Source organism: Suillus discolor (assembly GCF_016758755.1).
Source record: "Suillus discolor strain FC423 chromosome Unknown F5147scaffold_61, whole genome shotgun sequence".
NCBI classification, from domain to species: Eukaryota; Fungi; Basidiomycota; class Agaricomycetes; order Boletales; family Suillaceae; genus Suillus; species Suillus discolor.
This window is the reverse complement of record NW_024541308.1, coordinates 143,502-165,161: the sequence shown is the minus strand read 5'-3', so window position 1 is coordinate 165,161 and position 21,660 is coordinate 143,502. Positions and strand designations below refer to the sequence as shown.

At 49.0% G+C, this 21,660-nt stretch overlaps 8 protein-coding genes across 8 annotated transcripts; 2 read left to right on the top strand and 6 right to left on the bottom strand.

Annotated features, from left to right (window-relative positions):
• Nucleotides 1-161: 161 nt before the first annotated feature.
• F5147DRAFT_815930 (NADP-dependent oxidoreductase domain-containing protein) lies at nucleotides 162-1,848 on the bottom strand (the record flags this gene model as incomplete). Its single annotated transcript, XM_041443550.1, has 8 exons — nucleotides 1,450-1,848; nucleotides 1,154-1,382; nucleotides 1,002-1,099; nucleotides 822-896; nucleotides 653-761; nucleotides 453-590; nucleotides 311-401; nucleotides 162-258 (listed from the first exon to the last, which is right to left on the bottom strand). The coding sequence occupies exons 1-8, from the start codon at nucleotides 1,543-1,545 to the stop codon at nucleotides 162-164; spliced, it is 933 nt and encodes a 310-aa protein (XP_041288897.1). The 5' UTR covers nucleotides 1,546-1,848.
• Nucleotides 1,849-1,996: 148 nt separating this feature from the next.
• Nucleotides 1,997-4,012, bottom strand: F5147DRAFT_713936 (NADP-dependent oxidoreductase domain-containing protein). Its single transcript, XM_041438435.1, has 8 exons — nucleotides 3,718-4,012; nucleotides 3,436-3,664; nucleotides 3,239-3,381; nucleotides 3,111-3,185; nucleotides 2,942-3,050; nucleotides 2,741-2,878; nucleotides 2,602-2,689; nucleotides 1,997-2,549 (listed from the first exon to the last, which is right to left on the bottom strand). Exons 1-8 carry the CDS (start codon nucleotides 3,814-3,816, stop codon nucleotides 2,453-2,455), a joined length of 978 nt encoding a protein of 325 aa, XP_041288896.1. The 5' UTR covers nucleotides 3,817-4,012; the 3' UTR covers nucleotides 1,997-2,452.
• A 2,240-nt stretch (nucleotides 4,013-6,252) lies between these two features.
• F5147DRAFT_359062 (putative aminoadipate reductase) lies at nucleotides 6,253-10,548 on the top strand. The gene is made up of 12 exons (XM_041429376.1): nucleotides 6,253-6,807; nucleotides 6,864-7,218; nucleotides 7,267-7,568; nucleotides 7,633-8,018; nucleotides 8,073-8,282; nucleotides 8,336-8,497; nucleotides 8,557-8,712; nucleotides 8,762-9,326; nucleotides 9,380-9,658; nucleotides 9,708-9,854; nucleotides 9,907-10,161; nucleotides 10,217-10,548. The coding sequence occupies exons 1-12, from the start codon at nucleotides 6,505-6,507 to the stop codon at nucleotides 10,442-10,444; spliced, it is 3,348 nt and encodes a 1,115-aa protein (XP_041288895.1). The 5' UTR covers nucleotides 6,253-6,504; the 3' UTR covers nucleotides 10,445-10,548.
• A 103-nt stretch (nucleotides 10,549-10,651) lies between these two features.
• On the bottom strand, nucleotides 10,652-12,193 carry F5147DRAFT_656071 (uncharacterized protein; the record flags this gene model as incomplete). The annotated part of the gene is made up of 1 exon (XM_041434047.1): nucleotides 10,652-12,193. The coding sequence occupies one exon, from the start codon at nucleotides 12,191-12,193 to the stop codon at nucleotides 10,652-10,654; it is 1,542 nt and encodes a 513-aa protein (XP_041288894.1).
• A 161-nt stretch (nucleotides 12,194-12,354) lies between these two features.
• F5147DRAFT_713920 (DUF1903-domain-containing protein) lies at nucleotides 12,355-13,113 on the bottom strand. Its single transcript, XM_041438434.1, has 4 exons — nucleotides 13,015-13,113; nucleotides 12,921-12,948; nucleotides 12,611-12,856; nucleotides 12,355-12,562 (listed from the first exon to the last, which is right to left on the bottom strand). Exons 1-3 carry the CDS (start codon nucleotides 13,021-13,023, stop codon nucleotides 12,639-12,641), a joined length of 255 nt encoding a protein of 84 aa, XP_041288893.1. The 5' UTR covers nucleotides 13,024-13,113; the 3' UTR covers nucleotides 12,355-12,562; nucleotides 12,611-12,638.
• Nucleotides 13,114-13,456: 343 nt separating this feature from the next.
• F5147DRAFT_777667 (NADP-dependent oxidoreductase domain-containing protein) lies at nucleotides 13,457-14,579 on the bottom strand (the record flags this gene model as incomplete). Its single annotated transcript, XM_041442010.1, has 4 exons — nucleotides 13,457-13,480; nucleotides 13,535-13,655; nucleotides 13,712-13,950; nucleotides 14,004-14,579. 4 exons carry the CDS (start codon nucleotides 14,577-14,579, stop codon nucleotides 13,457-13,459), a joined length of 960 nt encoding a protein of 319 aa, XP_041288892.1.
• Nucleotides 14,580-15,503: 924 nt separating this feature from the next.
• F5147DRAFT_359003 (uncharacterized protein) lies at nucleotides 15,504-18,902 on the top strand. Its single transcript, XM_041429375.1, has 8 exons — nucleotides 15,504-15,641; nucleotides 15,700-16,130; nucleotides 16,214-16,385; nucleotides 16,529-16,586; nucleotides 16,649-16,785; nucleotides 16,843-17,046; nucleotides 17,115-17,840; nucleotides 17,898-18,902. The coding sequence occupies exons 2-8, from the start codon at nucleotides 15,945-15,947 to the stop codon at nucleotides 18,620-18,622; spliced, it is 2,208 nt and encodes a 735-aa protein (XP_041288891.1). The 5' UTR covers nucleotides 15,504-15,641; nucleotides 15,700-15,944; the 3' UTR covers nucleotides 18,623-18,902.
• Nucleotides 18,903-19,310: 408 nt separating this feature from the next.
• Nucleotides 19,311-21,150, bottom strand: F5147DRAFT_839625 (uncharacterized protein; the record flags this gene model as incomplete). The annotated part of the gene is made up of 2 exons (XM_041444243.1): nucleotides 19,311-20,365; nucleotides 20,800-21,150. The coding sequence occupies 2 exons, from the start codon at nucleotides 21,148-21,150 to the stop codon at nucleotides 19,328-19,330; spliced, it is 1,389 nt and encodes a 462-aa protein (XP_041288890.1). The 3' UTR covers nucleotides 19,311-19,327.
• Nucleotides 21,151-21,660: the final 510 nt, after the last annotated feature.

Below are 21,660 nucleotides of genomic sequence, written 5' to 3'. Positions count from 1 at the left end.
GATACTACCATATCATGCTCAGGATTGCTTTGAGTATATTGACCCCGTGGATCATGACTCACTGTTCTCGCATGTATTATCATGAAATTGGTTGGGTGAGCATGCTCGGCAACAAATATACTGGCCTCTTTCCTACCCCTTCTCCGACACTCGTTGAATGCCTATACAATATTGACCCGGTAGGTAGCAGTCTTTTCAAGTTCATCATCAAAGAGATTGATGTCCCACTTAGGTATATAACGAAAAGGAATATTGAAACTAAGGTGAGTTTAAGTGAGCAAAATAGCAACCATGGAAAGAGGCAGCATACCGCTCAAAGTTGCCTGGCGCTCCAATCGCTGTAACCTTTTCGTAGTCTTCCTTGCTGAGTGCAATCTGCTTGAAGTTTGAGATAATTCGGCCTACAAGAGTCGGTCAGATCGTTTGACGTCCACGGCATGATTTGCACTGACCCTCCTGCACAGACTTTGGGATAACAGAGTAGCCCCGGTAAACTCCCCAAGCAACGAGAACCTGGGCAGGGGTTGCGCCGAGTTTCTCAGCGACTTCTTTCACTACAACGTTTTCGGTAAGCATAGGCTTGCCAACGCCTTTAATCAAGTATATGCAGGTCAGCATCTTCTCGTGGCATTAAACTGAACAGAACACGCACCGTTGTTGCCTAGCGGACTGTAAGCGGTGATATGGACGCCTACCTGCTTGCAGTAGGCAGCGAGGTCATCTTGAGGAAGCAGAGGGTGGGCCTCAATCTGGTTCACAGCCTAGATATATTTAGTTACATGAATGATTATCGGTAACACGAACTAGGTTATTGTACGCACAGGAGCGACGCCAGTAGCGTCAATCAAGCCTTGAATGTGCTCGATCGTGAAATTGGAAACGCCAATAGATTTGACCTATCGAAAAGTAAATACAAAGGCTCAATTACTGCACTACCATCAATGCTGTGGACTTTCCTTGCCAGTTTCCTTCAACTTAATCATCGTTTTCCAGGTGTCGACAAGGGAGGTCTTAAGGTCCAAGTATGCTTCTCCTTCCTTAGTCGGATGTGAAGGCCTAAGACCGTGTCCAGGCTCGAATGCAACAGGCCAGTGTACAACTGTCACACATGTATGAGTCCATAAATATGAAGGAACGCTCGGTGATGACACACGATAGAGATCGAGGTAGGTGAGTCCAAGCTGCTTCAGCGTCTCGTCAAGCTCTGCCTCAGCTGGTCCTTGTTGATGCGAGCAGTTCCAGAGTTTCGAGGTAATGAAAAGCTGCTCGCGAGTAACGACAGACAATATGACTTTCTTCAGCGCGCGTCCGACCTCGTCCTGATTCTGGTAGATCATGGCAAGATCAAGGTGACGGTAACCATTGCGGACAGCGATCTCGACCTATGTACAGCAGCCATATAGCGACGTTAGCAAGGCAAGACGGGACAACACGATGTCTTTGATTCACAGCACTTTCGACTTTGTTTTGATCAGAGCAGGTGCCGAGACCGATCTCGGGGATGGTTGCACCTGTATTCAGCTGAATAACCTTTCCGAAAGACATTGTCCGCAGGAGATACTGTGAGGTGAGAGCGAAAAACAGCGTTACATCATATGCAACTTCTTATCCTACGCACATGCGTTTTCGGGGAAATGACGGCCCGGGTCTCCCTCGGGCCTCGAAGGAGGTTAGCAAAGATGAACAGCTGAACATGCTAGAACTGTGCTGGAAGAATATGTCAAGCTGCTGGGGATCACAGCGAAAGTGTTTCTCCACTTTATATGGCACGGTGGGATGTGGACATGCTGATGAGTCTTCTAATGGTGTTTCCTAGTGATATATATTGTCGTACGCACCTAGTGGCACTTGCCAAGTGGCAGAAGTACCGGTTCTGCCGGCAGAATTGCCCACAAATAGTTCTGCCCCCAGCACGTGCGCCCGGATATGTTACGTAATATTTTAATCCTTGATACACAGCCACTTCAGACCGTTCTCCTCGACGTCGAAGGGTGCTGCTCACTAAATGGATGTCACGTACGAACGACATTAATTATGTGACCAATATCAATTATATGCACATCATATGCATCATTACAATATATCAACGTTGATCTAACACTTACAACATTTTACATACCGGCATCAGATTTGCAGTGTTCTGGTCCTTCAAAGTTCAAATGTAACAATGTTGCTCCCACTGATGTCGTAGAATAGATTTCATAGATTTTTTAATCTGATTCGTTGATAATACCATGATCGTGAAATTGGTTGAGTGAGCATGTACAACACTGGCCAAGCTTGACTGTCGTCCGATCAGCTGTTACACCAAAAAGCAGTGATACTGAAAGCTCATGTTTCAGTATCGCAGACAGCATTTATGTAGATTATGGGAACGCTAGTAAGCCAGCGTGCTTACAGCATGCTTGGCAACAAATATACAGACTTCTTTCCTCCTCCTTCCCCAACAGGCCTATGCAATATTGGCCTGGTTGGTAGCAGTCTTTTCCAGTTCCTCATCAAATAGGTTGATGTCCCACTTGGGTTTAAAGGTAATAGGAATATTGAAACTAAGGCAAGTTAAATTGAGCAAAATAGCAAACACAGAAAGAGGTAACACACCGCTCGGACTTGCCCACTTTAATTGCTGTAACCTTGTTGTAGTCTTCCTCGCTGAGTGTAACCTGCTTGAAGTTCGAGACGATTCGGCCTACAAGAGTCGGTCAGATCGTTTGACATCCACGGCATTATTTCCACTGACCCTCCTGCACAGACTTTGGGATAACAGAGTAACCCCGGTAAGCGCCCCAAGCAATGAGAACCTGGGCAGGGGTTGCGCCAAGTTTCTCGGCGACTTGCTTCACTGCAGCGTTTTCGGTATGCATAGGTTTGCCAACGACTGTAATGCAAGCATATGCAGGTCAGCATCTTCTCGTAGCATGAAAGTGAGCAGGACACGCACGGTTGTTGCCTAGCGGACTGTAAGCGGTGATGTGGACGCCTACCTGCTTGCAGTATGCAACGAGGTCATCTTGAGGAAGCATAGGGTGAGCCTCGACCTGGTTGACAGCCTAGATATATTGAGTTGCATGAATGATTATGGGTAACATGAACTAGGTAATTATACTCACAGGAACGACGCCAGTAGCGTCAATCAAGCCTTTGATGTGTTCGATCGTGAAGTTGGAAACACCAATAGCTTTGACCTGTCGAATAGTAGATAGGGATGACCGCACTATCATCGATGCCGTGGACTTACCTTGCCGGTTTCCTTCAGCTTGATCATCGTTCTCCAGGTGTCGACAAGGGAGGTCTTGAGGTCCAAGTGTGCCTCTCCTTCCTTGGTCGGATGGAAGGGAGTAAGACCGTTTCCAGGTTCGAATGCTACAGGCCAGTGTACAACTGTCACACATGTATGAGTTCATAAAAATGAAGGAAAGCTCGGTGACAACATACGATAGAGGTCGAGGTAGGTAAGTCCAAGCTGCTTCAGCGTCTCGTCAAGCTCTGCCTCGGCTGGTCCTTGCTGATGCGAGCAGTTCCAGAGTTTCGAGGTAATAAAAAGCTGTTCGCGAGTCACAACGGATGGTATGACTTTCTTCAGCGCGCGTCCGACCTCGTCCTGGTTCCGGTAGATCATAGCAAGATCAAGGTGACGGTAACCATTGCGAACAGCAATCTCGACCTATAGGAAAGTGAGCAAGGCAAGACGGGACACTACGATGACTTGTGACTCACAGCACTTTCGACTTCATTCGGTTTAGAGAGCCAGGTGCCGAGACCGATCTCGGGGATGGTCGCACCTGTGTTCAGTTCAAGAACCTTTCCGAAAGACATTGTTTGCAGGAGATACGGTGATGTGAGGGTAAACGATAACCTGCGTCATATGCAATTCGATCGTCCTCTTATATTGTGCATATGTATTTTTGCGGAAATGACGGTCCGGGTTTCCCTCGAAGAGGTGATCCTTGGTTCGATGGAAAGATGAGCGGCTGATTTCCAAAAAGTCGGTTCTGCCTTCCCGTGATCAAGTCGAATCTTATGCACCAGTAAGCTCTTGATTATTACAACCTTTATTAGTGCAGCTAGATTATGGTAGAACCTTGTTGCTGCACAAATGGAGTATTGTTGTGCCTCAACATATAGTGACGTGGAGTGGCCATAAGTCGCTATTTGAGCAAAGTTGCAATGGGCCACCTAAATCACGAGTCAGGTCAAGGAAATTGAGTATCGCGGTCATGTCTACCCATGCCAGACCACATCTGACCATGAAGAATCGGAATGTTTTGCGAAGAGAGCACAGCGACCACAGCGCGGGCCGTCGGGCCGGATTCAGCCAATGGGTTCGGATCGGATTGTGTTGCCATTCGAGCTCCAAGGAGTCGGACTCCCGACCCGGCAGGCCCCAGCAGCATCTGCGCATCACGCATGCCTAGAACCGTATCAATCTGAAGTCAGTTGCAAGGATGCCCACAATTGACTCCCGCGAAAAAAGTTTTGATCTAAATGGGGCAACAGTTTCGCAGCGCCAGCGGTCGCTACCGATTACATAATCGAGGACTATTCTGGCACTAGCCCCCACCAGTATGTACTATGTACTACTCCACGGTCCCCGGGTGCTCAGCGCTCAATATTCAATCTTAAGTAGTAGGATTCCGTGGCTCCATTCATCGATCTACGTTGGTCGTTGATCGCCTTCTCAATCCGAACGATGGTGCGTTAGGCCAGGGAACGCGTGCCTTTCCCGAGGAGGTATCCCAGTTGCGCCCGGTATGGAGAGAGCAAGTATGTTCTTGTCACGCATACATTTTCTATTGACTACACGCGCCATTTTTGACGCGACGACTGCTCAAATTCTCGTCAAGAGCGGATTCAACATTGCTTCGCTTCAAGATTGTCGTGAACCGACCGGCTCCTGGAATATGACCATCAGACGACCAGTGAGCCGCAAATATTGTCATATATGCTGATATATGATCATATATAGAAAAGGTTTTCGCTACATTGCAATATCAAGCCATGTATAACGTCGGAAAACCACCGCAATCAACGTAAAGCACCCTGGGGAGACTCACGAGTTCTCTGATGTAACGGATCGTGGTTGTCATTTTTCGAATTCACGCCACCGCATGCAGCAGGAGTTAATTAATCTTTTCTGGGAACGTGCATCGGGAACTAGGATTTCACCTAATCTCCTAGGGGGTGCCCCGGGCCAGGTTGTCGAAGGTATGGCTGCTACCATTCTTGACATTGTTATCGAGGCTCTGCCTCCCCCGTTTAGTACATCCTCAGCAAGTCTCTCGGTCGTTAGTTGAAGAGCTTAACTACTACCACTGCGTCGTGAAGGCGAAGGAAATCGGGATAATTTGAAGACTGGTTTGCATAATTTGATCAAAGAGTCAAACAAGCTTTATGGAATGACTGTAAGCAACGTGCACCACCTTGACGATACTGACAGTGTCATTTTTTAGCATGCGATCATGCCGACAGACTTCGCTGATGTTTCAAAAAAAATACATAAATCTACCGCTTGAACGATGTCAAGGCCGAGACGGGTATTGCTTCTTTTGTCTGCTTGCGCTGAGCCTCGGACAAGGTGCTGCGGTGGAAGGTAGAAAAAACTTTTTCTTTAACATGACTAAGATGTGTTCTACAAACGCTCAGCGGTCTCAGGTGGGAGAGCGGCTGCCTAGCAAAGAATTATGAACGTGAGTTATTTCTCGTCGAGAATCGGAAATCTTGATGATTTGCAGCTTGGTCCTATGTCTCTGTATGGTCACTCCACGAGTCGCTCTTCATTTCGTTCATTGATGTCAATCTCAATCAACCACGACTGAAAGATGCTGGTGAATGGATTGGCAGGTGCAACAACTTTGAAACAACTCTCTGCCATCTTTCGGGATCCTCGGAATGAACAACCGCTGATTGCGTCAGGCGTGCAGATCCAAGATCCGGGCACCTGTCAGTACGATTTATAAGTCTCAGCACAGCATGAGGCATCTTGAACAGGCGGGGAATCGAGGAATTAAGATTTAGACTTGGCTTTCTCGAATTCTTGTCATTGGAGTTGATAGCCTTGTTCAATGCAAAAATCTTACTTTGACCCATCAATCGGCCCACCTTGACATTGTCTGCTGAAGTCACGGACGCGTGATTTGTGTAGGTGTAGCTGACGCGATGGTGACCACGTGAAGAGAGTTTATTTAATTATTTTCATCTCCGAAACGGAGGAATCGTCCGAAAACTGATTCAGGTTGCACGCTTCCTTGTCGTGGGCCTCTTGCAGCTAGTCCTATTGGATAGAAATGATTGCGGTCAGTGATGGGAACAACTTAATTGTGCAATCCGACTCGGGATTTTGAAGACTCTGACCATTCAAGTTGCCCTTCCACACGTAGGTCATTACGTGCCTACGTACACCTGATGCAGGCGGTCAGACTGTCTTCGTAACTGCACTCTGGCCAACTGATTATATATACTTCAAACGCCCTTCTGACTTCTTGTCCACATTTCCGTGGTACAGTCATGCCTACTACATCTCTTAAGCCAGAGTGTCCTCCTCTCGATGGCTCACTCCTTTTTCCAGATATCATTGACTTTCACATGCAGAGAAATGCATCTCTGCCGATATACATCTTTCCAGACTCACAAACCGGCGCATTAACTTCCATTTCCTACCGCGAGTTCGGCAGAGCTGCTCATCGAATAGCCCACGCACTCCGACCCAGTCGCAGTGGAGTTGAAGGCGAGGTAACCGCAATAGTTGTCCACACAGACACCCTCCTCTATACGACTTTGATAGCCGGTCTGATGATTGCAGGGATCGTGGTGAGTAATCAATCATCCTTTTGACTTTAACCACTGTCTTATTTTATTTCGCCTAGCCATTTCCTATGTCTCCTCGAAATCCACCGCAGGCCATAGCGGATTTACTTCTCCGAACAAGTTGCCATCGTATAGCTTCCATCTCCCCAAATCACGCCGCTCTCCTTGATGATGTCCAGCGCCTTATGCGGAATAGTGGCTCTAGTCTGACAATCACCGAGATACCTCCAATATCAGAAGTTTACCCTCATTTAGGCAACGAATCCCTTGTCCATTCCTTTGTGCCATACCCTAAGCGCCCCACAATCACGCGGATAACCGAAACCATTCTGTACATGCATTCTTCAGGAAGCACCGGCTTCCCTAAACCTATCGCTCAAAACCACAGGAGTCAACTTAGTTGGATGAACGCCCGTGCGGCTATTTTAGTCTGATCTTTGATAGCAAACTGACGTGGTACAGCTCTGTTATGGCAATATCGGAGCTACCCATCCGTCCGTCTTGGCGTAATGGCCCTTCCCCCTTTTCACATATTCGGTGTTGCCGCACAGCTGTATGCAATGCTTATCGGTGTTACAGCAACATTATACGCGCCTACGTCCGTGGGAGATCGGCGGACACTCCCTATCATTCCGACATCGGAAAACATGATTGAATGCATCAGACAGACCGGCACCAATATCATTCTTTGCGTCCCATATCACCTCGAACAGTGGGCCGATTCGGAAGAAGCACTAAAGACGCTCCGAAAGGTCGGATATGTTGTACGTTATACTCCAGTATTTATTCAATCTCGAGTTTCATGCATTTGACCACACGACTTCGTAGGTGTATGGAGGCGGCCCTCTCTCAGAAAAGAAAGGAGACTTTCTTACCACTGCTGGAATACCGCTTGCACAGCTTTACGGTGCGACAGAGTGTGGTCCGGTCTCTATTCTTCCTCCTCGAGACTCAGTTGTCAATGGCAACCCATACTGGCAATGGGTTGAGTTCTCCGATACGGTTAATATTCGCTGGGCTCCTCATGACCTTGATTTATACGAATGTCAAGTACTGGTATGTAAAAAGGCACAATCAAAACTAGACGTTAGATCAGCGTCTTTACAGCGATCGGACAAACTCCAACCGAGCATTGAGAACCTCCCCGATGTACAGGGCTATGCCACTAACGACCTCTTTGTCAGACACCCAACCCAGAAGCACTTATGGAAAATGTACGTTCTCATTCAAATAACTTTGTTGCAAACTTGAAACGACTTCAGCGTTAGCCGAGCGGATGATGTCATCGTTCTATCTTCCGGGGAAAAGACTGTCCCATCGCAGATGGAGACAGTCATCGGTTGTTGTCCATACGTAAATGGCGCCGTTATGTTCGGACGCGAGCGAAATCAAGTTGGAGTTCTGATCGAACCTACCGTGGATCATTTCATTGATGTGGATAATGAGGAACAAGTTGCCCAGTTCCGAAACCGAGTATGGTGAGTGTAGTTCTCTTTGTGATTCAAGATCTTGGACTGACAGATTTTTTAAGGCCATATGTAGAAGACGCCAATGCATCTGCGCCGACCCACAGTCGCATCTTCAAGGAAATGATTCTGGTCGCTCGTCGCGACAAGCCTGTACCTCGGACTATGAAAGGCACTATCGAAAGAAAGGCGGCACTCCAAGCATACGAGCAGGAAGTTGATGCACTGTCAGTGTCCGCATATCATTGATCGGCCTGGCACTCACTCAATCATTCTGTATCATCAGTTATAACGTCGTCGAACTCAGCCATGAAGTTGGCGATAACACCGTACCATCACAATGGACGGAGAGCGAGTTAGCCTCCTGGCTGTTATCACAGGCCACGAATGTTAGGACGGATCTAAAACCAACTGTAGATCTATTTGCTCAGGGCTTTGACAGGTACGAGCTTTGTTTAATTGGTAAACGTTGTCGCTGAATTGCTCCCCAGCTTGAGTACCACGTACCTTAGGAATCGTCTCATCAGCGCCCTAAAGAAGTCCTCTGAACCAGGGATTCAAAGGATCTCCTCCCTCATCACCCAAAACATCATCTTTGAGAACCCCACTATTCAATCACTAGCGCGGAAGGTTGCCGCCCTTGTTGCATGCGCGGACGGGACTTCCGAGTCTTCACGAGACTCGCACATCCATGCAATCGGGGCTATGATCGAAAAATACTCGGCTGAATTTGTGAAACTTGACTCTGGCTCAATGGAGAGACCTGCAAAGCGAGCCAGGCTTGATGGTGGGCATGTTGTGCTCCTTACTGGATCCACCGGGACACTGGGATCCTATATGCTTGCCGATCTTCTCGGACGGCCAGAGGTCTCGACAGTCTATGTTCTCAATCGATTTTCGGCGGCTACAGGGACATATAGCAGTATGCGTCAGCTCAAAGCATTCGAGGAGAGAGGGTTGAATACGCGACTCCTAACCTCGTCGAGGAAGGTTCATTATCTTGAGGGAGACATCTCTCAGGACAGATTGGGATTGACAGCTCCTACTTACGAACGGGTTTGTTCTCTCTCTTCTGCTCAGCTAGCTCATCGCTGACATGACTCCTGAAGCTTAGATGTTCTGTGACCATGATCATTCACAATGCGTGGCGCGTCGACTTCAATTTGGCCCTTTCCTCTTTTGAGCCTAATATCCGGGGTACGCGGATGCTTCTCGATCTAGCGCTTGCTTCTCCGCTCGCCGCTTCTCTACGGTTTATATTCGTTTCGTCCATCGCATCCGCATTAAGTTGGGATACAAGTCAGGGTCCGGTCCCGGAGGAACTTCTTAGTGATCCTTCTATGCCAATAGGTTCTGGGTACGGTGAATCAAAGCACGTCGCCGAACAGGTAGTTCACTTTATCACCTGAGTAAATTCAGTGACTCAGCACTCCCTAGATCATCGCCCGATCTGCTTTGCAAGCTACAACACTCCGAGTAGGACAGATCACTGGTGGACCTACTGGGGCTTGGGCGACGACTGATTGGGTTCCCATCCTTGTCAAGTCAAGCTTAGCACTCGGTTCGCTTCTTGACCTTCCAGGGGTGAATCTTCTTTCGCACGATGCTAGTTTGGTTTACAAACCTTGATTTTTAGGTCGTGTCATGGACGCCTGCGGACCGTGTTGCAGCAGCAGCTCTTGACGTTGCCTTGTCTGAGAGGCATGTGCCACTTGTCAACATCACCCATCCGAGGCCTGTTCCATGGCGGACAATCTTTGAGGGCGTGAGAGATGCACTTGTCGATTCTGGAGAAACGAAGCATCCGCTGCCGCTGGAGCCCTATTCAGGGTGGATGCAAAAACTGGAGCGACGTGCCCAGGGTGCAAAAGAACGCGATTTTAAAGAAGTGGTAAGTCGAACCTTTATTGGTAGATGAAGATTATCAACTGATTCTGCCGTCTTAGCCGGCACTCAAAATCCTTTCTTTCCTCCGAGGTTTTTTGCAGCCACAGAATGCTGAATCTATCTCTGGCGATGCGGAGGCAGGTAGCGGCCTGCAGCTTGTGACGAACAAGGCTTGCTCAGTGAGCAGCACGATGCATCGTCTTTCTACACGGGAGTCCGAATGGCTTGGACCGAGCCATGCGCGGGCGTGGGTGAGGTACTGGAAAAGCAAGGGATTTTTTCAATAACATTTTCTGCTTGCTATACTCATAGCTGACTTTTACGAGTGTTTTCGATGATGGACTTTGGACCACATTTGTTGTAGATCTACTGACCCGCATAAAGTCCGACATTATCCATGCAAGCACGCAAGTACGCATGTACGAATAGTTTACTAGAGGTCCTTCGTGTCCTTTTCTTATAATGTATACGTCCATCTACCCTACCAGTAATAGTTATAGTGTTACATCGATACTTGCAATACCACATTGTACAATCGGTCTATGTTCAACTTCTGGGACGGAGCCCGGCGAATGCGCACACAAGCGAGCTTTGCATGGCGCTTTCCCGCCAGCTGCAGGTAGATGTCGATGAACGGGAGATAACGGATGTATTTTGGGGATCTCCAGCGTTGGTGCGTGTGGATTTGGGAGATCTAACGTTTTGAGCGCCTCAAGGCCTCCTGGCGGACGGTGCCACTCAGCCGCTGAATCAGTTTGAGGATTCGAGCCAGACAAGGACGGTGACGAGATAGAAGGTGCCAATGAAGGATACCTCGTCGCTCGGCTGCTCGAGGGAGATATTGTCGATGAGGAATAACCACTCTTCCTGAATGCGTCGTTGGAGGAAAGAAGGGGAAACGAAGTGAGTTCGGGGGCTGTGGAGGGTGCGGCGTGAGAGAGTGCGACTGAGACAGAAGATGATCTTTCGAGTTCTGAGAAGGTCAGGGATGGCTTTTTCTGCATTTCAGAGTTTGTTGAGACGTCACGGGAGGGAGGCCTGCTCATTGTTGATGTCGAGCCTTCCATAACGGTGCTTAGCTCTGATAGCTTGAATGACCTTGAATATCTCTGGGATGCTCTGCTCCTTCTTGATGACTGGGATGGAAGCTGGGGTTCTGGGGGATGGGAAGAATGCTGTGCGGATTCTTGTGAATAAATGGATTCAGGGCTGTGAGCGTCAACTTCGCTGCCTGATATCCGGAGTTGGCGCGCCTCCTCTCGCGGGGTGGTGTGCTCGGCGAGAGGACTGAGAATTGATATCCGCGGCTTGGGTGGAGTTGGAGGTGCGTCTGCGAACACATGAACGGTCTCACTTCCGGTTTGAGATGATGTAGATTGGGGAGGATCTGCCGACGAAAACGAGGGGGTATTTTCCCGACCTGAGAAAAAGTCCGGACCCGAGTGACGGGCGAGAGTGCGATTGATGAAAAGCGGGGTGTTTGGCCCAGGGTTCTTGGCTGTGTACTTGGAGTACTGTTCAAGCGGTACTTCGTGCGACACCCTGCGCGAAGTCGCTGGGATGGGATGTACTGGAGTTGTGGGGAGTATTGCCCTTTGGATGCGGGCAAATGGGTCTTCGGTGTCGTAGAGGCTGAAATAGTTGGGATCTGTTGGTATGTTGGGTAGGACGGGAGGGAGATAGGACCAGTCTAGTGGTATTTGCGGGGCTGAGAGTGCCGGGATACTATCCTGTGATGTCTGCGGAGGAGAAGATGGAAGGAGAGGCTCGAGAGATACAGATGGTTGTTGCCCGTGACCATACCGTCCGTGGACCCCAAAGCTCGATCCTCCCGACACAAATTCTTCCTCAGGATCTACTGCCCTCCCTCTCTTGCGAAGCTTCGTGAATTTTCCTTTACTTTTCCTCCAACACCGCAAATAGAAACATGCAGCTGCGACCACAGCTACGCCACCTACAACTCCAATGACGATTCCTGCGATAGTTTCAGTGGATAATGTGGGGCTTGCATCCGAGGACGTAGATGTAGATGTCATAGTGGACTGAGTGTTGGTGAAGGCAATTCAACCGATGCGATGGATACCAGCAGGGCCTTTATTAACCGCGAAACCAGCAGACGGTGAAATTATACCGACACACGCTTATATGCCGGGCTTTGCGGGCGCTCACTGCAAGTGACGGCTACTAGTTGAGCCGCAGCCCTGGCTGTGGTCCGTGGAGGTAAATTTAGTGCGAGCGTCTAACAATATTGATATGGCTGTGCAATAAAAACCACCGTAACTGTTCTTCATGCCCTACACCTAGGAAGCACCCGAGACGTCGACTTCACACGCTTCTAACATAATCAAGGGTCGACCGGACAAAGTGCTTCAAATCTGCAGGTAGGCCATCGATGGGCATGAGCCCTGCTGTCTGTTGAAAGCTTGTGTGAAGTGGATGTCTGTGGCACGTACTCAAATTGCAGGGACGTTTCCGCGCTGATCATGATGGATGACTCTTTAGCCAGCGCTCAACTACCTTTTGCATTGGACACGCTGTCGATATGTTTTCTTGATCGGAACCATTGCCACGTTCTGTGCCGTTATTCTCCGCACGGTCTTGATATAGTTCGGAGCAGCATTGATAGAGCCTTTTGAGATGTGCGTCGCATTTCTCCGGAGAGTACGTGTTTGCCGAAATGCATGTTTGAAGTGCACAGGCTTATATTATGTATTAATTGAAACGAGCTTAACCTGGAAAGCAGAGCATGGAACTATAACACACCTTCAGCTTGGCAAGATTGACTGGGTTCCTGGTGATAGGCCAGTCCGTAGATTAGTGAGTTTCAGTTTGATGAAATGAGAGCAACGGGTTTCACCTGTTTCATCCCAAACGCAAGAAGGGAACAATGTGCCAGTCATGGGCTATGTCGTTAGCGCCAAGACGTGAGGTTTTTGTCACAGCCACCTCGTCACGGTTACGGTATTGTGGCGCTGCCCGAAATTTGTTTTTGCTTCGGTCACCTAGCCTTCTACTCTACAATATGTAAGGATGGAACGTTTGCTCCCGCGGAACCAATTCGCGTGACTCTCTTGTCTGTGCTCCGAGCTGAGCTCCACCTGTCCTCCAAATTGGTCTAGCGCCATGCGTGCTTGACGTCAATCTGAGCACTTTTCTGATCGATTGATCGCTCATTGTCCTTCGTGATTCAGTACTATTCAAATTACAAAACTGCTTACAAGTGAGATCCAGCTGGGCTTCTACGACGACACGACGTGAATTGTGGAAAATTATATTGTCCCACGTGCACAATCACTGACTTACTCGTACGGCCAGTGTCCGGGCTGAAATGCAAGATAATCAGAAGAACGTGAGTCATTGTCAAACTCTAAACTTACGAAGTATCTTTTGTGAAGTTTTCCTCCAATAGTGTCTATAAGCGCGATCTCCTCGGATGTGAGCTCCGGCACATTCTGTGTGTCAAGGTATTCCCTGATACGTTCGGCTTTCGACGAGGTTCTGTGATGGCTCAAGTATTAGAAAAGAGTCACATCGGTGTGCAGATTAAATCTCACGTCACCACAAGAACACCTTTCTGTTGAAGCCATTTGTTCAACACCTGACCATCAGACACAGGGGCGCCACGAGTTTTCTCCAAACGAGCGCGGATTTGCTCAATCAGAGGATCCAGTGGACCACCTTTTCCCCGGAAAAGAGATGATAAACCACCGAACGATGATGTAACGATTTTGTATTGGTCATGGATGGCAAGATTCGGCTGCAATGCTTGCCATACATATGGATGAGCCTCGACCTATTAATGATGGTTAAATAAGGCCTATCACACCAACAGGTTATAAAACTAACCTGGTTGACTGCGGGGGGTATAGTGGCAATTTCTAATATAGTCTTCAGGTGGTCAGCAGTGAAGTTAGAAACTCCGATGGACTTGGTTAAGCCCGCTTTCTGAGCCTCTTCCATCCCTTTCCAGACCTCCTTCAGCTTCCCGACGTGGTTACTGGCATGGTTTACAAGGTATAAATCGACGTAATCCACTTTGATTTGCCTCAAGGACTCCTGGAGTGCGCTCTTGGGAGTTTCACCAGGCTGCAATTGTCCGAGCTTTGTTGTTATGAAGAGCTCGGACCTGGACTTGCCAGAGGCTACTATCCCGTTCCCCATTGTGTTCTCGTTGCCATAGACTTGCGCACCATCGAGGTGCGTAAAGCCATTGTCGAGAGCAAGGCGGATGGCATCCTCAGCGTCCTTGCGAAAGAGGGCAGTGCCAGTGCCAAAAGCTATCCAGGGAACCTGGTTTCCGTCATTCAGAGGGAGAGTAGATACGGTCGTTATGGATGATCTGCCTGCAAAGTGGTTTGAGTGATGCTTTATATTCGGTTTTTCGAACCACTTCAGTACTAATGAAGCGGGTCTACGTAACATGACCTGTAAGGCGGCTACTTGAGTTCGAAGGGGAATGCGAGCAAAGATGGGTTAGATGAGAGACGAGATAAACGAGAAATGAGACGCTTGAGACGGACACGTTATAGGAGGCTTCTGAAGTACATGGAGCGGGGATCTTAGGATAGAATTCGCTGTAGATACGAGAGTACATAGACTGTATATAAGTGCGAAACGGCAAGGGTCCTCGGATATAGCTTGACCGAACGATTATGAGAAAACGGACGCAGAAGGGAGTGGCGTTGAGAGCACAAGTTTAATGGAAAGCGGCATGGCTCGGATACGAAGAGTGATGCGGCGAGTCACGTGGACAGTTTCGAGCGCCTAGTGTGTACTGATGTTCGTTCTGATCAATCCTTACAGACCTGCTAGATGCGGTTTCTGGTACCCTGTTGTCAGTCGGACCTTACTCAGTTCAGATCTTTCGAGTTTCTCCAAACCCTGCACAGACAAAGTCCGAACACATTCACAACGAAAAGACCCAGGCTCTGCTCGATATGTTCACTTCAATGCCAAAACGTGATGAGGTTTTTGTCACAGCCACCTCGTCACGGTTACGGTATCACTTGAGGCGCTGCCAACTTCAAACCCGAAATTTGTTTTTGCTTCCGCTACGGTCACCCGCACTAGCCTTAAATATTAAATTGGGGTACTTGTACGTATGAATCGATCTAGACTGAAATCTACTTAAGTTGCGCTCGCCGCTCGCCAGCTCTAAGCGAGATTGAGCGCTTCGAAGGAATAGCTTGAACGTAAACGATAAAATTCGATGAAAAATCGTAGTATGCACGCGGTCACCGGTGCCCTCCGGGTGGTCAATGCGATGGCTATACTATGGCCGTCCTCTTGATGATCTGAGCTACTTGTCATTCGAATTTCGAAGGCGGTGCTTTTTTCTCACGGTGCAGGATATGATAATCGGATATTCGAGGACCTTCAAGGACCCACTCCTGTCTACAACCTCATAAAGCACTCTTTGTATATTTCATGCCCGCCGACCTCGAAAAGTCTTGTTGAGCTCGAGCTTTCAGCAAACTCTCTTTGGTTAGAACGTTCATTATATCCATGGATCAACCAGATCTGACAACTAATGCGAACATAGGAACGCGATCTTTGTTATTATCATCAGGGCCGGTGCCACGACCCCAACTTTTTATCTGTCTTTATACAGGACTGTGCTGGAACGGCATAGCAACTCGTTCCCCTTCAGGTGAACTCTTCCAGGGGGATCCTTAAGAGTCGCCACTGGCACGCAGATTCAGCACGTCAGCCGCATGCCCATCCTTTTTTGTTTAAATAACTCGATCTCCTGCATTTCCCAACGTACCATTTCTCTGTCTTTCCACCATGCCAAAGCGTATCCCCACCCCTCCTCCTGGAGACGATGAACCTCGCTACCTCACTGTTGTTCACCCTTACGTCCTTGACGGCCATTGCAACATGGAGTTGCCCAAGGATAGACAGGATTTTGCGCGTTGGGTAGCATGCTGCATCGATGCTAAATACTTTTACGCGTTTTTTCACAAGCCCAGTGTAAGTGGTCGTGTGGATCGTCTCTGCAGTGTATGTGGCTGACCTTCGTCTGTATGACATTCCCATTGTGGCGCATCAATCAGGCACGCGACATGGTTATCATCGAGATAGCTCGTGAATGTCCCGAACTCGATCGCTTACTCGGCGAACATCGCTGGAGGGAGTTCCTGAAGAAGTCATCCAAACAAGAACAGGATCAAGTCTCGAAGGTATTTTATTGCACTTATAGCACTGGAAGACAGGTGCAGAAGAATGGTGAGTCAAGCAATCTATTTGATTTTTGCCGGGCGGCAGATTCCTCCTCGATAACCTTGATCGGTTGTGTAATAATCGAGGAATCTTCATTACCTTCTATGAACGGATCAGGTGGCTAATGCCATATCGGATTTCCCTCGCAGGCTGGAAGCGTATCTATGTCGAAGACGCTTGGTTTAAAATGTGGTCGCCGAACAATCAGTAAGTTCCTATCTTCCATGACCTGCAGCTGCGTAACCTGACGGACCATGTCATCCTTCCAGTTTCATCACTTTCCCATACCCTGAAACCCATTTTTGTGAAGTGCCGATCGAGGATCAGACCAATCATCCCATGTGTAGGCCCCTTCCGGGTGCCGTAAAGCGCACTCCCCCTGAGGCGCTGATGGCTCCTCCACCAGGTAAGCGTGCGGTTCTTTTGCCTCCTGCCGTGTTTCCTATCAATACCCTTGCTACAGTCGTCGGTTCCGAACAATGGACAACCGACAAACAGGTTCCTGCTCCCATTGCGAGGGCGTGGACCAAAGGCGCCCCGAAGTTCACAGCACCAGTTGGCAACGCATGGAAGGCTGCTATCGCTACTTCCTCTCCGCCCATCCCTGGGCTCAAGAAGCAGCCCGCAGTTGGTGGCGGACCTATCGCAGTGAAAGCATCTGATGTTTGTACGTCGTGCACTTTTTTCATTCTGAAGTATCATTGACGCTTAGCGCTTCCTTTGTTTCATGATAAGGGGTCGGCCTTCCTGCGTCCTCAGGACTTGGACCGAACGGGTGGTCAGACTCACCCACTGGATCTGGAATGAATACTCCCCCAAGCGGGGCTCCCTCTCCTTTGCCCAGAACAATATCTAATCAATCCCCCACCATCCCTCCCGGTCTGAGTGGTCCGAAAGCTTGGAATGATGGAACATCCTACCCTACTCATCCTCCTGGAATTCCGGCAGTATCCAACGCATGGGGCGCTCCTCGCATTGCGACGGCGCCTAGCCTCGATCGCGATAACACAAGTACCGCTAGCTGGAGCTCTAACGGAGGGTCTTCCAATGCCAGCACCGATATCGTACTTACTCCCGAGGACTGTCCATACAGGGTTCAAGTCCAAATCTCGGACAGCATGGAACGAGCACTGGACGGGTTGTCAGTCCATGACGGTGATATGGATCCCGATCTCGCTGAGCTGGACTCGATCGCACCCGGGAGGTGGGATGAGCCCGCGAGTACTGAAGTTTGGCCTACTGCGGATGGGACTACTTGGGACGATGCTCCTGCAGATGCCGAGGCGCAGTGGATGGAGCTGAACGATAACAAGGAGCAGGAGAAGCCGATTATATGCAACGCCCATGGAATCATCTGCAGGAAGGGAATCTGCAGGGAGTACGCGAAGCAGGTTCGCGAAGCGGAGAGAGCACAGAAGGATACAGGTTCGAACAACAAGAAGGGTAAAGGCAGAGGCCGAGGCAGGGAGTATGGCAGAGGCGGTGGAGAAGGAGGGGGAGGGGGAAGGGGAGGGGGAGGCAGCGATCGTGGTGGACCTCCTAATAATGCATTCAGAGGTCGCGGTGCGCCCGTGAAGTCAAACTGGCGAAGCGCTCCTAGGGCCATCGTATCTGCCGCTGCCATGGAGCGCCGGGAGAGCCTCAACGAAGCGGAATCCGTCGCAGCTGAAACTGCGAATGGATGGGGAAATCCGTCAAATGCCTCATGGAATGCGGGCGAAGATGTGCCTGAAGAGGCAGAGCCTGCGGGCAATGGCGCGCCTGAGCCGTCTAATGACGGTTGGGGCCAATCTGAAGCTAGCTTTGACCCTTGGCTTACGGAGCCCAAGTCCAAGCCTCAGCAGAATCCCGCGCCCCAATCTCAGCAAAGGCCAAGACTTCAGACCCAGCAGAGGCCCCAGTCGCAGTGGAAATCTCAGCCCAAGGCTCAGTCCCAGGCTCAGTCTCAGTCCCAGTCTCAGTGGAGGCCGCAGCAGAAGTTCCAACCGCAGCAGAAGCTCCAATCACAGCAGAAGTTCTCACCGCAGCAGAAAGCCCAGGCGAACAGCAACACCAACAACGCCTGGGTCAAGCAGAGGCCCTCCACTTCCTGGGCAGATGAGGTGGATGCCCATAGCGCTGCTGGATACCCTGACGATGATGGGTTCTCCACCGCCAGTAGCAGGCGTGGTGGGCGGGCCCCAGTGAAGGCTCCCAAGAGCTCTACCAGCGGGTGGGGTACTGTCGACGAGAAGCCCTGGTAAGCGTATTGAACGAATACAATCGCAGGGTCGCCCCGTCTCCATATTTGTATTTTTACCTGAAGTTCCATTCCTTGTACTACTATTCCCTGGGCGATATGTACCATACCCCTGATAGTTTTTCATACCTACCGTGACGTACTTCAGAATCATTTTTCGTTTTACCGCCTGTACATCCAATCAGCACCTGCGATCATCGTCATGTACTATTGTATTGCATACTTCAAAGCCTCATGCACATGATTGCTCTGTGAAATGCATATTGTTGTACTTTCGCGACAGACTTGTTTTATGATCAGCGCTTATTCAATAACGTTCATGCATGCATCGTTCTCCCTTGTTTGTAATTGTAAGCCAAGCTGCCTTTTTGCTCCCGTTTGTGAACATTTCTCACCAGAAATCAATAAGAGAAGGGCACATAAATTACAGGTCGGCAGAGGACGATGTGAAGGCTCAGTCCTGCAGGTTGTTATGCACAAGGTCGAGCGTGACTTACATATAAACGTCATGCAATGGCAAAGACTATATGTGCATTGGGAATAAGTCGCCCGTGTTGAACCGCAATTTCACCGTGATCAGCTTAGAGCTAGTAGACTTCGTGTTGCTGACAAGACAAGGAATAACTGCGAAGTAAGTACTATGTTCAAATTATGTACCGTAATACAACCCATTGCATAGTCTGTCTGACACCGAGGCCTCAAAATGTCATCAAGAAGCGATAAAGGAACAATCGTGGCAGAAATGTAACATATGGCGCGGATTTAGCTCCAGTCGCCTTATTTCCTCTGGTGTACAAGGCTCCGGTAGCACGGAAGCAGGGAACGTGAGCAACTTCACCCATATATCCTCAGGCGCACATTGAGCGACCAGCGGGAGATTGATGTGCGGAATGGCCAACGAGAATGTTTTCAGTCCTTCGAAAGGACCACGCACGGTGCACAAAGGCTGCATGCAGAATAAAGAATCATCCATTTTGATTTCGCCAACACAGTTGCACTGGAAGGGCAGACATTGTTGGAAGGATGGGAAAAAGAGTACGGTGAGGTGTTGGATGGAAGCGAGGAAATCATATCCATAATCAGACCTCACGAAGGGCTGCCATATATAAGTGGATTTGCCCAATAACGTCAAACTTCTCATGCTCAAAGGAAACAGAGATTTTTTGTGGTCGACATCGGAGTTACACAGATATTTGAGGCACCTTGTAAGAAGACCTAGACTTCTAAAGTCGATTGTGAGGGACGATGAGCCGAGAATCACTGGAGCTAGCAGTCCGATATCGAACTCGCATTCAAGCTCTGGCATAGGAGGGGGTGTATAGGGACCAGCTGGGATGTGCACGGCCCCCCGAAACTCTCCAATTGACATCCTGTGCACGCAAGGTGCGTAATCAAAAGCTAGATCATGTTGTTGATCGATATGTGTTTTCTGCATACGCAGAGCCCGTACGAAAGCGAGTAGGTGGCGAGGTGTCGACAATAATACCGTGTGCAGAAGTTCAGGCAGCACAGCGTGCCTGACATTTTTGGAGACCTGGCATAGTGAAAGGGCAGATGAGTATGGGTCTCGGGTGTAAGGCACATATTGAGCAAAAGGTGGTTGTGCCGCATGCTTGAAGATGACGAGGGCGAGCTCAGTTGGAAGGTCGTTGAATCTAAATGAAATGGGAGTAGGAGGTTCCATGACGTGCGGAGTAAGAGACCTTGAAGCTGGTTTGATTCCTTTAATTAGGAGGTTTTGACGTGGCTAAAAATGACGTCAAGGTGCGTCACAGCCGCGTCAAAGTAGTAACTGTGTATCAATGGTGTCCAACTGTACTCGAATCTAAGAAGTAAAGTGCGACGGTTGCGGCAACGTTCGGGCGCTCGCGTGGTTTGCGCCTATTTCGTTTATCTCGCGTATTTCGCCAAAGGCCATGTGGTTTGCGCTTAGCTCGCTTAACCTCTTTTTGGAAATCTCGCGTGGTTTTCTCGCGTGGCCTTTGAGCGCCGACTCAATCTCCTTTGCCCATTAGAACAGCACCCATGTTTATTCATGAAATTTGAGTGTTTTCCTGCAAGTGTTGTAGCAACTGTATATACACAAAGTAAATGGTCGAAATGAAATGGTGAATGACGAAAGGTAGTGACAAAAATAAACAAATAAAAAGGGAAAAAAAAGGGAAAAGACAATGGAGAGACAAAACCTGGGGAAGGGAAGAATTGGGAGATATAAGAAAATTGGAAAATTGCTGGGAGAATGGGAGAATGAGCAAACAGGGAGAATGGGGAGTAGACGGGAGACGGGAGACGGGAGACGGGAGACGGGAGACGGGAGACGGGAGACGGGAGACGGGAGACGGGAGACGGGAGACGGGAGACGGGAGACGGGAGACGGGAGACGGGAGACGGGAGACGGGAGACGGGAGACGGGAGACGGGAGACGGGAGACGGGAGACGGGAGACGGGAGACGGGAGACGGGAGACGGGAGACGGGAGGATGTAGGAGACAATTGGGAGATGGGTAGGTGTCAGAAAAAAGTCAGGTACCATTGTAATACTGCCAGATTACAAGTTCAGCTCGGCACCTTAAGAGGGCCTTACAAGGCATTTTAACGGGCCGTTCTGAGGCACAGCGAGGCAAAACTCAACATAAGGTCATCAAAAGGGCCCTTATAAGTGCCTTTTAATGGGCATTAAAATATTATCTTACCCGTTTAAAAGCCCTTATAAGGACACCCTCCAAATAGAGCATTAAAATGTCTTGCAAGGCCTTAAAACCCTGGGAACTTTTTTCTGACAGGCAAAGATAAATACATTCAATGATACTGTTATATATTTTGTAATTTTGTCAGAATCCTGCTCAAAGAATGTAGAACTGACTGTTCTTACTATGTACTATGTACTTTATGTGGTGGTAGATTGTACTTTTAGTTTTTTTGAACTGCTCATAAATGTATTTTCAAAATTATTCAAAATGCACAATTTATTAGGATGCAGCCTGAGGCCAGGAAGCCAAAGGAGGGCTACGCCCTCCTTGGCTTCCTGTGACGAAGGAACAAC

Excerpts from the sequence above, each read along its gene's own strand:
- F5147DRAFT_359003 (XM_041429375.1), top strand. The coding sequence starts at position 15,945 with ATGCCAAAGCGTATCCCCACCCCTCCTCCTGGAGACGATGAACCTCGC. Across the intron at positions 16,386-16,528 it reads AAGACAGGTGCAGAAGAATG|GCTGGAAGCGTATCTATGTC; the intron begins GTGAGTCAAGCA and ends TTTCCCTCGCAG. Across the intron at positions 17,047-17,114 it reads AGTGAAAGCATCTGATGTTT|GGGTCGGCCTTCCTGCGTCC; the intron begins GTACGTCGTGCA and ends TTTCATGATAAG.
- F5147DRAFT_713936 (XM_041438435.1), bottom strand. The coding sequence starts at position 3,816 with ATGTCTTTCGGAAAGGTTCTTGAACTGAACACAGGTGCGACCATCCCC. Across the intron at positions 3,186-3,238 it reads AGCTGAAGGAAACCGGCAAG|GTCAAAGCTATTGGTGTTTC; the intron begins GTAAGTCCACGG and ends ACTATTCGACAG. Across the intron at positions 2,690-2,740 it reads CCCAAAGTCTGTGCAGGAGG|GCCGAATCGTCTCGAACTTC; the intron begins GTCAGTGGAAAT and ends CGACTCTTGTAG.
- F5147DRAFT_713920 (XM_041438434.1), bottom strand. Across the intron at positions 12,857-12,920 it reads TCAATCTTGCCAAGCTGAAG|CCTGTGCACTTCAAACATGC; the intron begins GTGTGTTATAGT and ends ACATAATATAAG.
- F5147DRAFT_359062 (XM_041429376.1), top strand. The coding sequence starts at position 6,505 with ATGCCTACTACATCTCTTAAGCCAGAGTGTCCTCCTCTCGATGGCTCA. Across the intron at positions 7,569-7,632 it reads TCCGAAAGGTCGGATATGTT|GTGTATGGAGGCGGCCCTCT; the intron begins GTACGTTATACT and ends ACGACTTCGTAG. Across the intron at positions 9,659-9,707 it reads CAAAGCACGTCGCCGAACAG|ATCATCGCCCGATCTGCTTT; the intron begins GTAGTTCACTTT and ends AGCACTCCCTAG.